Source organism: Lytechinus pictus, chromosome 7, assembly GCF_037042905.1.
Source record: "Lytechinus pictus isolate F3 Inbred chromosome 7, Lp3.0, whole genome shotgun sequence".
In the NCBI taxonomy this organism is placed as follows: domain Eukaryota; kingdom Metazoa; phylum Echinodermata; class Echinoidea; order Temnopleuroida; family Toxopneustidae; genus Lytechinus; species Lytechinus pictus.
Window position 1 is genome coordinate 30,463,468 of NC_087251.1, and position 15,362 is coordinate 30,478,829.

The 15,362-nt window shown below is 35.7% G+C and overlaps 1 protein-coding gene across 2 annotated transcripts in view; it reads right to left on the reverse strand.

The window, feature by feature from the left end:
• The window catches only part of LOC129264584 (serine/threonine-protein phosphatase 2A 56 kDa regulatory subunit delta isoform-like), a 45,144-nt gene extending 30,491 nt beyond the window's left edge, over window positions 1-14,653 (reverse strand). Inside the window, exons 1-4 of one of the 2 annotated variants that reach the window (XM_064102438.1) lie at window positions 14,139-14,653; window positions 11,652-11,805; window positions 5,213-5,412; window positions 3,674-3,784 (exon numbers count right to left, since the gene is read on the reverse strand). In XM_064102438.1, the coding sequence (XP_063958508.1) occupies window positions 3,674-3,784; window positions 5,213-5,412; window positions 11,652-11,805; window positions 14,139-14,180 (507 nt within the window). In that variant the 5' untranslated portion in view covers window positions 14,181-14,653. The remainder of the gene's footprint in view (window positions 1-3,673; window positions 3,785-5,212; window positions 5,413-11,651; window positions 11,806-14,138) is intronic. The other variant, XM_054902485.2, reaches the window with a different exon arrangement.
• Between the last annotated feature and the right edge of the window lie 709 nt (window positions 14,654-15,362).

The following is a 15,362-nucleotide window of genomic DNA, read 5'->3' on the forward strand; positions in this document are numbered from 1 at the left end:
ATTTTGTTCAATTTGTCTCCTAGTGATTGCTGAAGTGATGTTTTTTTCTTCAATAATCGCTAGACCTGTGGCCCGTAACATAAGGCTTAGCAATGATCGTAGAACATTTTTCTACGATTGATTCCATTGACTACAATGTACAATCAATCGTAGAAATCAAGCGTACGATTAATCGCTAACCTTTGTGTTACGGGACCCTAGTCCCATCGATTTTATTTACATGAGACATTACAGGATGTACATGTATTTTGTTAAATTTGTCTTCTAGTGATTGCTGAAGTGATGTGGTTTTTTTACACTGTATCATTCATTGCTAGACCTGGTCCCATCTACCCTAAAACACTTTAAAGGTAAAAGGAAGTAGTTGCAGCAAACAATCATTTCATGAGAAAGTCTTTTAAATAAAGTTTATTTAATTGTCACCATATCATAATATATCTAGATCCGGTGCATTAGAGTAAACTAATCTTTGTAAAATCATGAAATCTTAGCTCAAAACTGACAATTCTGATGATCACTAACACAGAAAATCATATGTGGGACAGAGCATTAATATTGCTTTGAAAAATACCTGTCCGACATTTGATGGAATTCCATGCTTATTTTGCTAATTTCTAAGCAATTACTCATTTTCTTCCAGAGTTATTTGGCACATATTTTTTATTTACAAATACAAACACTTTGGTGGTAATTTCATGGGATTTGGTTCAAACTCATTTTGAGATCGTTACTTCGTTAGTCGTTACCACAACTGGTATTTATCTTAAACATTGTGTTTTGGTGAGGGGAAATTTTCAATATTCTCTCCTCCTAAATTTGGTATTGCTATATCCATCCAGAATCCAGTTTATCGAATAGAAAAAAAAAAATTGTTTCTAAAATGTTTGGTCAAAATCAAATTACATAAAACCAAGAGGTCGGTTTTATATCATGATTGCGCAAGCAAACAATGGAATGTGCGGCAAGGTATGTTCAATATGGTATTTTAAACAGTCATGTAAACACAATCTCACATGGAACTCTACAAGTTTTAGGCAAAATTTAATCTTAATTAAAAGAAAATATCTGATTAATGCAGCTTAATATATATTCAATCATATAAAAAACAAAGAGCTGATTCTTAAAACTTTATTAATCGAGAATATCATGCTTTACAGACTACACAAATTAGATAATTTCAACATATATTAATTTCTTAAAAGATGGTGTCACAAATATGATGTAATTAATCACATTATAGCCCAGTGAATTTTGAGCTAGCTTGAGCACTGTCTATGTACACAACTGAATAAACAGTGGCAAGTTTGCTGATCAGATTCAAATCAAAGATCTATTTTAAGGTATCTCTGGAGCAGTTTTTGACCAGTAATCCTAATGGATAGTAACTGTCAATAACAGGATGGCAGTGAAGATGCTTCCATTCCACGGTAGACTCATCACAACTTTGCAGGACGTATCTCCACCAAGATGTACACCCATTTTGAGGAGTGTTTTTCAAGCTGGAAATACTGTACTTTTAACTCTTTGCTTCTTCAGTTTCTTAAATCCTTTTTTTTTTTACTTTAAATCCAATTTTAAATGAGCTCATTACCAAGGGAAAATTCAGTTTTTTTTTCCTTCCTTAAAAACACTTCACTCTATACACTGGTATCTGATATCAACCAGCTGTACAGAACCTTTAAAAATGAAATTATGGTCAATGTGTCCATAATAGTTTAATACAAAGATATTGAAAATGATGTTGCCTGCAGACTTCACCTCAATTAACCTTCATACATAGATGAACAATTTTATTCTGGCGCACTCGCTAAATAATTATATTTTAATAGACCACAGGCACCTCACTTAAATATTCATTTGTTATCCGTTCTAATTGAATTGAACAGGAGATGCAGAAATGGTTCAATAAATTGAATTCAATATTGAATTGATTATATTTTTAACAACGTAATTTTTGTCTTGATTCTGTTTCCAAGCAGTGAGTGTTGAAACCATGCAGCACATTCACACATCATTGTACATTTTTGGTTTGCAAAAAAAAAACGGTCATTGATGCAGTAATAGTAAAGTGCAGAGAATATTGTAGCACGAAAATCTCATGAATCCCAAAATTAGATGAATGAGACTAATGAACCCGTGACTTTAAACAAATCCCAAGATATCAATTATTACAAATAGGTACTGAAAGATGACTCGGCCTCTGTGGAGATTTGTTTCTAAGAAATTCCATTTCCAAGAGAATTATAGCAGCCTTCACATCTTGGTGACTAATTCTCATGATTATCTTCTTTTTAATCTCTTTTCAATCATTGGATCATCAATCTTTTTCCCATAAAAAAAAAATATATAATTCTACTTATTAATTACTAATTATATACTTAGTATATAATTTCATTGTGAGCGCCTTGAGCACCCTTAATTCAGTGGATATGTTTTGCGCATTATGAAAGTCTTTACTATACAAATACAGAAAGGGTGTCTGTATTGCATAAATACTCATATGGTAATTCAGCATGAATCATCCAAGTTTAATCCTAATTCAGCCTAATCTTAAATCCGACCTAGAATATTGTAGTGACAAAGGAAACATTTCTCCCTTCCCAAAAAACTGAGGATTCCAGCTTTTGCACATGCTTTTAAAGGTCAATTCCACCCCAGAAAAATGTTGACTTGAATAAATAGAGAAAAATCAAACTAGCATAACACTGAAAATTTCATCAAAATCGGAAAGCTATGAAATTTTAAAGTTTCGCTTATTTTTCACAATGCAGTGACAATGAAGAGAAAATTAGAATATTTCAAATTTCATATAATAAAATACAAAAGAAATAGTGAGTGGATGACATCATCAGTCTCCTCATTTGCATACCGACTAGGATGTGCATATAACTGTTTTGTGAAATTAAGCGAAACTTTAAAATGTCATAACTTTCTTATTTTACATCCGATTTTAATGACATTTTCAGTGTTGTGCTTGTTGGATTTTCCTCTTTTTATTCAAACCAACTTTCTGCTGGGGTGGAATTGTCCTTTTAACATGAAACATAAGCTGATTAAAGTGTACTAATGCATTCTAATACTACCAGACTGAGGAAGGAAAATGATGCAACATATACTCAACAGGCAGAAGTATACCCGGTAGTTGTGATGGGTGTATAAAATCCCCTGGCTCCATGTTGATATTCCAAAATGCAAAATTAATTGGCATATTTTCTCATTAGATGTAAGAAAGGAACCCAATCTTGAGATGCATGTGGTTATTTACATCTTTCACAAAAAGCTGAAACTTCATTACAAAAATATTGGTTGTAAATGTTTCAGTGCTTCACCATTCTGCTTAACTTCTAAATGTATATACCCAGGCTCATTCTCTTCAATTAAAGGGGTAATCCGACCGAGCTGAAAATAATTATATCTATATGAATAGAGTAAAATTCACTGAGCAAAATGCTGAAAATTTCATCAAAATATCATAACAAATAATGAATTTCTTGAATTTTAAAGCTTAGTAATGTTTTATTCATTAGGGGGGGCTGAAGATATCATGTCCCCACTTTCTTATACTTGTGTTATATCATGTAAGCATGATTATTTCATCTTTCTGTACATACTACATTTCTGTCTGTCAAATGAAACAATTGATACGATAAAAAGGTAAGAGAAGATGACGAACCTGCAAATGAGGCCATGCTGCTTCTAACGTTGGTTCATCTTCTTCCGGGTCAAACTCAGCACCATGGGGATTGGAAGGGGGTGGCAACGTTCGGAACATGTTGATTGCAAACTGGAAAGGAGAAAAACACAAGATAACCATCAGACACTCGAGATGCTCCTCAACTATGATAAACTTCCAATTCTCCATACATTCTCCAAGAGCTTTCTCCCCCATTTAAACGATTTCCACAGCTTCTCCAAGCTTCTCTTGGGCATACTTTGACTCAAACAAAAAGGCAGAGTGTCCATTTTAGCACAGAAGTACAATCTATTTCGTTGTTTGCTATAACAACTTTCAATTTAAAAAATAGTAAACAGTCAATTTCACATACTTATTTCATATGATAATTTTTAATTTCTATGTGGCTTATAACTTGCTATTGTCAAAATTACACTTAGTGGTAGATGTTGTTTTTATTTGCAGTAATGGCCAGAAACAAAGTAATTTACAATACACATTCAAGATATCATCAAAATAAAAGCATTAAAATTTGATGATTGCTTTGATGCATTATCTCTCCTTTTTTTTAGGGGGGGGGGGGGCAATTGTAGTATGGGCATAAAAATATGGTTTTTACACTCCCCTCCAATGAATCTTCCACCCTTTAAATGTGTTTCAGATAGGCCTAATAGTAAGTAATAGTACCGTATGGGCACCAGTATTCAACCTAGCATAATTCAAAGATTTTGACATATTCCCCCAAATATTTAGAAATGGAGAATTTATCTTAATTTCATACCTTTGTTATTTCCAGGGTAACCTGTTGTCGGTACTTTCTTTATCAATCTGTCGACTGAGCGCGCGGAGGATCGAATTATGTGGCGATGGCCTTTTGCACATTCAACCTAGTGAGGATAGATAGCGAATCTTAAAATGGTTTAGATCGCTAAATTAGATCTAGATCTATGTAAGTCTCTGGCTTTGATTAATTCCCTGTTTGGTCTCATCTCATATGGTCTAGTCCATAGTCGGATGGGACAAGGGCAGATTGAGAGACAGGGCCATCTTTCATTGCTAGGTTGAATACTAGTGCCAAAAACTATCGCCGTATAATTTGATCGCCCGCGCACACAGTCGACGGGTTGAAGAAAAAAATAACGGAAAAAGAATAACCAGCATTTGCTCTTGAAAATAAGACGGTTCTGAAATTCAGGTAAATTTTATATTTCTATATATTTGAGGAAACTCTCCAAACGGGTTGAATACTAGTGCCCTTACGGTATAACCCAATAGGGTCTGAATGGGTCATCACATAAATCATTGTCATTACAGTGGTTAGTGCTGGTCAAAAGTGTCCACAACTCAGAATTTCCAACCAGCTCCCAATGCAATATCCCATCTGCCAGACTGACACCAACTTCATCAATCGACAAGGAAAATGATGAAAATGATAAATGAAAAATAACTAGTTTCCATCATCCTGTACCAGGATTCCCAAACACCACTAAAAAGTCCTTGATGACAACCACCGATTGTATGTGTTATGATGGGACTCACCATTTGGACGGCCTCAGGGTAGATGGCTTCAGTAATGACCCCTCTTTGATGAGTAACATATTCCACTAGTTCATTGAGTGCAGCCCTCTTCACCTCCTTCCATCTTAGATCACTCAGAGGGTCTGATATGAAGTCAAATACTACGCAGCATTGCAACAACTTCTTGGAGAATAGTTCTTCTCGCTCACTCGGAGTAGCATCTGTAACAGATGGAAAACATTAATACTACCATTATACTTAGCAGGGAATACTCGTCAGGTTGTTCATCCATCATGCAATATTTATATAGCGCATAATACAATATTTCTCAGCGCTACATACATGTACAAGCCTATAAATGTGGCTTTAGCATGGCTATCCTGATCAGTGGCTGAGCATTCAAGAATTCCTTCACACCTATAAGCTACTACGACTGAAATTTGGAAAGTCAAAAGAGTCATTATCATATTGATTTATTGTGTTTAAAAATGTTATTCCATACTTTTCTACTCAGACTTTGGTGTTTTTTTCATTTCTTTGGGCAGTTTCCATGTATTTTTTCTTGTTTTCTGTGATTGCTAAACATTACCATCCCTAATTATTAAGACATACACTATGTACATTTGTCATCTGTTTGGAATTTTGGGATTGTAAACCGAGGAAAAAAACTAACGAAAAATATCTTTCAAAATGTAAATATTATCACCAATGATGATCAACAAAGATATGAGTCAAAAACAAAACTTGGTAGTAATAACAAATGCTATAAAATGATGTATTTTGGAAGAAGTACATGTTCATCTAACTGAATGACATCAGGATATCCCCTGGCTTGTAGATGCCTGCATTTTGTCGATAGGAAGCTAATTATGTCTGATTCCATGCTGTTTAAATCTGGGATCTTCCCCTATCAAGTATAAATTTGTTGTATGATCAAAATCTTAATAGGATGTTGGTGGGGGAAATATGGATCAATCAGGCTTACAGATGTGATGATCTACTGGGCTTACTTGAGGCTTCATGACAACAACCAGCCAGACAATCTCCTTAAATCTCTCATTCACTCTTCTTCAAGCCCCTAAATCCACCTTAAATTTCAAATTCATGAGATGCCATTTACAGTAATATATGAATATCAAAATTGAAATTCCGTCTGGCAGTTCACTTGTAGAATAGCATTCAGTTCACAAAGAAAAATGAAAAAGACATAATCCATGTATACATTTAGACTGTTGCTATACTATGAACTTATAAATTATTAAAAATGAGTTATCAGTGATAACTCATTTTTAAATATAATTCATAAGTTCAAACTAGTCTGACCAGCAAGACTGGTTGTCACCATCTGACAGAAAAAACAGAAATAGCCAAATAACGGACCCTACTTTGCTTCACATTGGCTTTGCGTGTATGTGAACGATGCCTTCCAACTGTGACATGAGAGCACAGCATATTTTTCACAATCACCAGATGACTACAAAACTATTGGGGGACGAAATCTGGTGTGCCCACTTTATTAATGTTTTATAATTATATCAGTACAAGCAAATGCTTTCAATTTTCCCTTCTTTGGACTTGTCCTTTAAAAAAAAAGCCAACAACAATTACTTGTCATATAAGTTGCTAGCCCAACTCAGATTTTGACCAGTCGGGGCCATCGGAGACCATCAGTGAGTGTCAAGCCCTGTTATATAAAGTATTCATGAGTGAAGTTCATGACCTCTATGACCTTTGACCTTGTGATCTTCTGAATCACATCAGATCATCATCACTACCAAATGCACACATGAATCTTAATTAAACTTGATAAACCTAACAAATTTTTAGGTATCACGACATCACTTCCATATTCAAATATAAACAAATCTGACAGACCGACAGAATGACAGATGATGATGTCGAAACTCAGACATTTTCTTCCTCTATAGAGATTGGGAATCAGAAATATCATCTTTCTATATGCAGCAAATAAAACTGTCCCAATGTTGGGAAAGTGTTCTCAAGAAATCAGTCCTATATAGAGTACACAGATCATAAATCATGACAAATTAGTAAGAGCTGGAATCAGATTTATTTTAAGTACTGTACAAACACAAGAGACAGTAGATGTAAACAGATCATACAAGTATAATCCATTTACGGTATGCAGTATCACCATAGATTGGATTTTAAGTTAAAAAAGGCATACTGTATATGTACACATAATTTAGACCCTCCAAAAAAATTAAACAATGCATAATAAATTCAATCATCTCCAAAGATTTTTTAGCCATACATGTATGGTCAATTAACAAATGCATTTGTGCTTCAATAAGAAGATTGTACTTGATTAAAAAAAAAAAAAAGGTACAGCAACTTTTGTTAAGGTTTCTAACATGTAAAGGGGTGCATATTCCACTCCATTAATGGTTAGGAGTTATGAAAAGTAGTGGTACATGTAGCTACAGAAAATTGGCATGAAATCATTTTAAGCATCGTCTATTCATTTGAAATATCATTTGATATTCCACGAACGTAATCTTGTGACATTTTTATAAAAATAATTCAACTTTCACATATCAAAAGTCAGTCTACGCAATGTCCAATGATTCCTGTAGGGAGTTCCTCACAAAAAATGTGCATGCAGATCACACACATTCAGTAATTGCAAAAATTGATATTTTATTGATTCTTTACACAAGTCACAAGTGGCTTTTGTGGCTTCGTTATTTTGTGCTCAACCCCCCCATGCATTTGTAATTTACCATCTAACGTCAATGTTGTCATTTGCATGGCTGACAAAGAAGTTATTATATAAAGTCAAAGCACCATCTCTCCCACTTTGATAATGATCGCTATGAAATGAATTCGAATTAAATACATTTTACATCAAAGTAGAATTTGACAAATCATATGCCATGAAATAATGTATGCCTCGTATTAAAGTCTTTACAATCCCATTATGGCAAATGTACTGTAATGTAGATGCAGGCCCTAGATGTAGATACATGTACATGTAGGTGCAGTCATAATGAAGATATTATTTCCAACCATGCAGTAGTACACCTATCAATGCCTTTACATCCAGTCACAAACAAGATGATCTAATTCAAATCTCTAATGGGAAAACCCATAAAAAGACATAACTCGCTAGCGCTCAAATGTCAAGGGTCTTTTCACAAGCATCCATAAGAAAGCAGCATACATGCATTTCCTCTTCCCATTTTGCAATCTCTGAAACTGGCAAACCTTGCTTTGAAATATTTCTCTGAAACACATACGGTGCATTGCTCTTCCCTCACTTCTCTTTAAAAAGTGAAGTAAACTGTGCAATATAAATGTATGCATGTACATAAAGGCCTTTGTAGTACTACATGTACATGTACCTTATTAAAAGCTCAAACAAAAGCGGCTAAACATAACAAATTTGTACCTTGGTGGCAGTGGTATAATGAGCCACAAATTTTGAGGGGGCCAGATATGGCGTATCAGGCAAAATTTATAAAAAGTTGCAAGTGAGCGAAAATTATTTTGACTTAATATTCAGAAAATAATATATTTCACCCTTATTTCCTTTTTCTCTTTTTTTTTTGGTCGTTAAAATCTTTTGGCGGGGACAAAAGCCCCACCAAGCCAACCCCCATCTGTATGCCACTGCTTCCAGAGGAAGAAAAATCATTTCAAATTCCAAAATTTCAAGCACAATAGTCAATACACACAGAATAGTATGTAGGGCCTGCATTGCACAGTCACTGTACAATAAAACTCTGGATAGTATCGGAACATGGACATTTCAGAGATGCACACATTTATATAATTGCAGGATTGATGTATACATTTAGGTACTGCATACATGTACAGTACATGTAGGCCTTTACGTGCACGGCAACTACCGGTACATTTGAACTTGCTTGTAGTCCAGAGGGATTCGCATGGGATCCCCAGTTGAAGTTTGAGCCTCCAATTACCCCCAATAATTGCCATCTCTAGAGTCCTTCCCAGGCAGGTTGATGAATAAGTAGGCCAAGGACTAGGTCATTCACATCACATAAACAATACTCTCCTCAATCAAATGACAAGCATGTTTTCCTCCTCTAATGTTCAACTGATTGACTGCAGACAGGTTTTAGTGAGCGATATATTCACTGGGTTACACAATAGGTGGTTTCAAACCGCCTCGATCATAAGAATCCCTGTTAAATTACGAGAACATTTTTTAGGCTAAAAAAATACCCATTAATTATTCCTGCATTGAGTGCATTCACACCGCCCCGAAACATATCCTTCTGAATAAGTTCCTGAAGTTACGAGCATGCGCAGTATGGTCTGATAAGCAGGCAAGGCGCGAGATTCAAAATCATTAGCTCAGCAGCCACCCACGGCGCCCAACTACATGCTGGGCTAAAAGTTCCCGTAAATTGCTTTCACATTGCCAAAATACCTGCGACCTTGGAAAAATCCCCACGAAAGTTCTCGTAATTTTGACAAGTACCTACTATTTAGTGGGAATTTTCTTTCGGGGAGATTACGCGTAATTTGCTTTCACAATGCCAATATTACCTGGTATAAATTTCCCGGTCAGAAAATACCTGGAACTGACGAACTTCGAGGCAGTCTGAAACCACCTAATGAATGCTAATGTAGGCAGCAAGAAGTTGGATATATCTATTTTTTCATTCACTTTTTTTTTTTGATGTTGCAATTTTTGAAAATGCTCTCAATGACTAATGACTCGTACTAAAGGCAGTTGTATCTTCACCTACAGAAATTGAAGCGTGTTGAAAGCTCGTAACTAGCTAGTGACTAGCTGGTGGATCACTTAAAAAGCGATTGCAAGCTAGAAAACAGTACATGCTAAAAAAAGATTAAATTATTTCTCTGCATGCCTATTATACGCTTATTAAGCTATCTGCTAGCTAGTTTAGTAGCTGGCCGCTAGCTAGCGTCTAGCTTGAAATATCTGTAAAGGTTTGTCCACGGCTCAAAACAAAAATCATTGATTTACCTGCTAATACTTTGCAGTCATTAAGGCTATGTCACATGCGTGTAACTACGTGCGTGTCGCATGAGGGGCGCACAGCCAGCGCATTGAAATTTTGCAGTTTTAGCCAGTTCATTGTCATTCGCTAGATGTGCGTCATTGTGTGTTATAAGCGTTCGTCAGGCGCATTAGACCAACCATCCGCTTGTTCGTCGAGATTTTTTATGCATCCTCTACACACTAAAAGAACCCCAGCCATGCACACAGCGCGCTAGATCAAAGCCAGACATACGACAGGCGTACATTAAGTATTCGTAGCAAGCTCGGCGGCGAACAACTAGCGCACACAAAACGTGCACAAAGCATGTTTTTAACGCTTTCCCAGCGAACTTGCAGCGAGTGGAACGAGTGCTGAACAGGTCTCTAGCGCACCCAACTTTCTTATTCCGTGTTCCTAGCAGTAACCTGGCATGTGCCTGTCGTGTAGTCGTAGGGTATAATTATAAGCGTGCCAAGCACCACCTTCCTGATCACTGTTAATCTAGCCCTCACAGATGTTGACAAAAAATGAGTTTCATATTGATCATTTTCTAAAAGAACCTAGGATCATATTTGTTTAACATATTCAACAAAATACTAAAAACGATATATAATTTGCTGTTTGGTGGACAAAATGACACTTTTCGTAATTTTACTTCAAGGAAAAGGTTTAATAATTCCATTTACCCTATCTTATAAGAATTAATATTTTTTGGTCCAATGATAAAAAAATGTACAGACCGAAATTCAGAATGGCAGCCATTTTCCCGGATAATCACATTTTTTAGTCCTTTTATGGGACTTTCACACACTTTTAGAGTAGTTACCTATGTTATAGGGGTCAGTGAATCCATGCATACAGGAGAGTCACATTATGATTGGAAGTTGATATGGAATGATTTTTACCAAATATCATAATTTTCTTAATGGGCAGCCACAGTCACGTGGCTGCATGCCGTTGTTCGCAGACTATATGTCAAACGCCAAGTGCATGCACTGGTTGTTCGTCGAACACGTTTGAAAAAAGTAGTGCATTCGTTGCGAGTGTAAATAAATGCGATGTATGTATGGTCTTGTATGCGCGTCAGCAATGCGTGGTGCATTTGTTGCAAGCTCGTTAGTGCCTTTCCCAAATCCTGACAGGAGTTGGGCGCACAACGACGCACCAATCATTATTCCAAATTTTGATTGAATTTCAACACGCCAGCCGTGCGTTAGGCTATACAGTATGTGACAGGACTTTTAGGTCAGACAGGAATGGCCAGAGTATTTTAAGTCAAGGAGTCGGTTATTCATCTAGATAACTACAAATTCTTCCAACAGGCATTTTTACTTGTGAGCTAACTTAGCTAGCTAGCTAGTTACCAGGTAACCGGTAACTTAAATTTTATGTAAGGGATAGTCCAAAATGTCAAGGCTGTATTCCAGATGGAAATAGATATGCAACTAGCTTATATTTACCTTTAAGAGGTGGGAGTTTTTGGAGTTCTCTGTTTTTGGAGATGTTAAAACGTGAAGATCCCTGCCTTTTATCTTTCTTCACAAGCGGTCCTGTTCCTTTGGTTCTTGTGAGCTGTGTGGGTGGAGGGACATTTCCGGGTCTGTGTTTGCCTCCCTGCAACAACAAAAATATACACAAAAATAGATTGTAGATATCTAAAAGAATGATTAATACTGGTACCATATATGCAAAGAGCAAGTCCACCTAAACTAAAAGTCGATTCAAGTATTTAGTAACTAGAGAAAAATAAAGAGAAAATGTACATGTACAACTGAAAATTTCATTAAAATCAGATATAAAATAAGAAAGTTCAGCAATTTTATAGATTTTTTCAATCATGAAACAATTACAATACATGTACATATACATGTACATGCATGACAAGGGCAATGTATGCTTATATGAGATGGCCAGAGATATCACACTGTTTTGTTTTTTCTATTTTATCATGAAACAGGAATTATTTCCACTTTTGTGAATTTGATAAAGATGCTCTGTTTAATTCAAAATCAGTTCTCGCTTCCCCAAATTACCTTGTTCTGCTTTCCATTCAAAAATACAATGACCAATTTAATTCAAAATAATTCGGCCTCCATCAAATGGAAGTTGTGCTTGATAGGTCAGTATCAAACTTTATTCTAAACCATATTGGGGAATTGTTGAATACATTTTGTGAAACAGAATAAAATTATACTCATTGTAGTTATTAGGTTTGTACTTTTCCCTGTGATACTATTTCGACTATTGTGTACTGAACTGACTAGTCACACTAAGAAATCTGAACCAAAAAATTGCAATCAGCGAACACGTTTCCCACACAAAATAATGGCTGCTCATAAACCCAACATGCAAACTGGCCATACTTCTCTTGAATTTCATTCAACCGCCTCTCAGCAAATCTACCATGGATACACGCTGAAGTGGCGCTCAAGTATCTTTACTATTCAAATCATTAGTTTCATAATGGGTTGATAAATCTTGTTTCTGCAGGAAACAGCATGCATTTGTGCAGGAAATGATGGCAGTTTGCAGTCGAGTAGGATATTTATTTGTATAGCACAGTGCATGTATAGAAAATATCTGATGAAAAGTTTGTATTATGTACAGTACATGTACATGCACACGTGCATAATATACTGTTTTAAGTACAGAATTATAAATTCAATTTACCAGGAATATTACAAAAATGGATCAACCCAGCCTAGAGTAAGGCTCCAAAGGTACACACTTCATACAGAAAACTAAATGGTTGACCCTATAAAGAATTCAGTTATATAAAACTTTGGCAAACTTTGATAATCTGAGCCCCCCAAAGCTAGAACAAATCAAAATCATTGGAATTTCAAAGCAGCTACATACTGTATGTAGGCCTACATGTATTTAAATTATATGTCACAGTATATACACAATATTCTAGTCCTACATATGAAAATCACATTCATTTTTTCCCCCTGTTATATGGTTTCATCCTTTAAAATCAAGGTACAATATATGACAACTTCAAACAAGATTGATCTTGAGGAGCAATATGCATGTAGGCTATGTACATTACATTACTACATGCCAGGCTTACATGTACATGTACATAAAAGTTTCTTTTTAAAATAACTTTAATACAAACTGCAACCTGTATGTGCATTTTGAATATACATGTAAAGAGCTAATACTGTAGAACATTTTTTATGTACATATGTAGTTTCTTTAAGTTTGTTTACACAGTGCTTTTTACAATCAGTTATCTACAGTACGTGTACAGTATGTACAAAGTTACAGGGTATACTGTACATGTGTACCAAATTTTACTGACCATTCTGAATACTGGCCAATCTGAATACAGATCGCACTGCTGATTATATCAACAAGCAATTCAAAAGATTTTTGTTAGTTTCTCCACAAAGCCAAACTTCTGTCAGCTCTTCTTATCAATGCATGTACAAATGTAGTGTACCGGTACTTCAGCATATACCATTACTTGTATTTTTTATTGTAAAATATATCAAAATTTCCAATAAAAAAATGAAGCTTTAATTCCTTGAGTATAATTTGCAACAGGCCATACCTGGCCTGATTTTAGAGCGACCCATATATGTTACATGGAGTGACTGAATGGAAAAGACATCAACTATACTATAGACCAGCATTGAATATAAACAACAAAGCCCCTCCACAGTCGAGAAGTAGGCCTATGTAGGTCACACTAATCAGTATATATTCAATATGTAGGCCTATGCACTATGCATGTCAAATATGATTAATACGGCTAAATTATTTATGAACTTCCTGCTACATGTACAGTACAAACTTCACGTGTACATTCTAAGTGGACAGCAGGATGCAAAACGCACAAGGGGAAGTACAATACAGATTGTACATGTGGTTCACACCACTGGCTCCATCTGATGTACCCAGCAGAGCAGCCCAGGCACCAATGGGGGGGAAAAACTTACGATTAATGCTGAAATCCACTCCCCAGGCTTCTTACGTGACATAGCGGTGAACTCCCAGCTCCCGGTCTGAGTTTGTAGCCAAGGCACAGCCGAGACCTAAACCACCAGCCAACAATGCCTGGTAGGCTATTGATTACAGGAACTGATACCCCAACAAACTAGCAAATTATGTAGAGACTTATACTGACAGAGAGACAGGAGGAAAGAACTAAAATTGTCCAGTTCACATTCCCTTTCTCTCTCACTCTCTCTCTTTCACATGTTGCCAACTTTGAATAACTTTTAAGTAGCTCCAAGGAAAAAGACTCTTCACAGTCACAAGAGGCAATTGTAAAACTTCTTTGAGAAATGCATGCGTTTCTCTTGACAATACTCTATCCCAGCCCCTTTCGTGGATCTAAACAAATAATCCTTGAACGGCTAGAATAAACCTGGCTATCAAATATTGAGGTGCAATAGATATTCAGTCAGATGTACCACGTGGTTGGACCAGTGGAAGATGCAATTCATTTTCCAATGTATTTATACATGTAGGCAATCATATACAATGGCAGGCAGTTTCAGTCTAAATCTGCTTTGTCTTATTTCCAGATGTACATGTAGGCTAAAAACAAATTTGTTTTAAAGGCTAAACCATGTTGATCTACATATTATTTTGTCTAACTGGCACTTGGTCTAATTGGGCCTGTTAATGTATCACTTGGTCTGATAATTACCATTCTACCATTCTTTTAGCCAAAGTGAAGATTAGCCCAAGATACACTGTACAATTCAGTTGGCCAAACTGTAAATTAAGATGAATTTGGATTAGGCCTAGTGAAAATTGGATGAAAAGGTAAACAGACCACTGCTTGCAGACAGATTAAGTTACACCACGTAAAGACATACTTATTGGACCAAATGTATATTGTAATTGTAGGTCAATCAAAGAGGGTATCTTTTCATCTTTACTCATTTACTTTTCTCTTTACTTTCTTACTTTTCCTTTATTCAATTTTGATATCATAAAATGTGCATGTTTGCTCATTTACATTAATAATTTCATTGTAAACACTTTGAAATCCTTACATGTAAAAGCACTGTACAGTGTATTATGGTATACATTATGCAATTTACGGTACATACATGTACACGTACTGAACAAAATGCAATCAATCAACAATGATCGCAAATGATACCTTATAGTCTCCTTTGAATATATTCTCTCTGCCACTTCACTGTTTA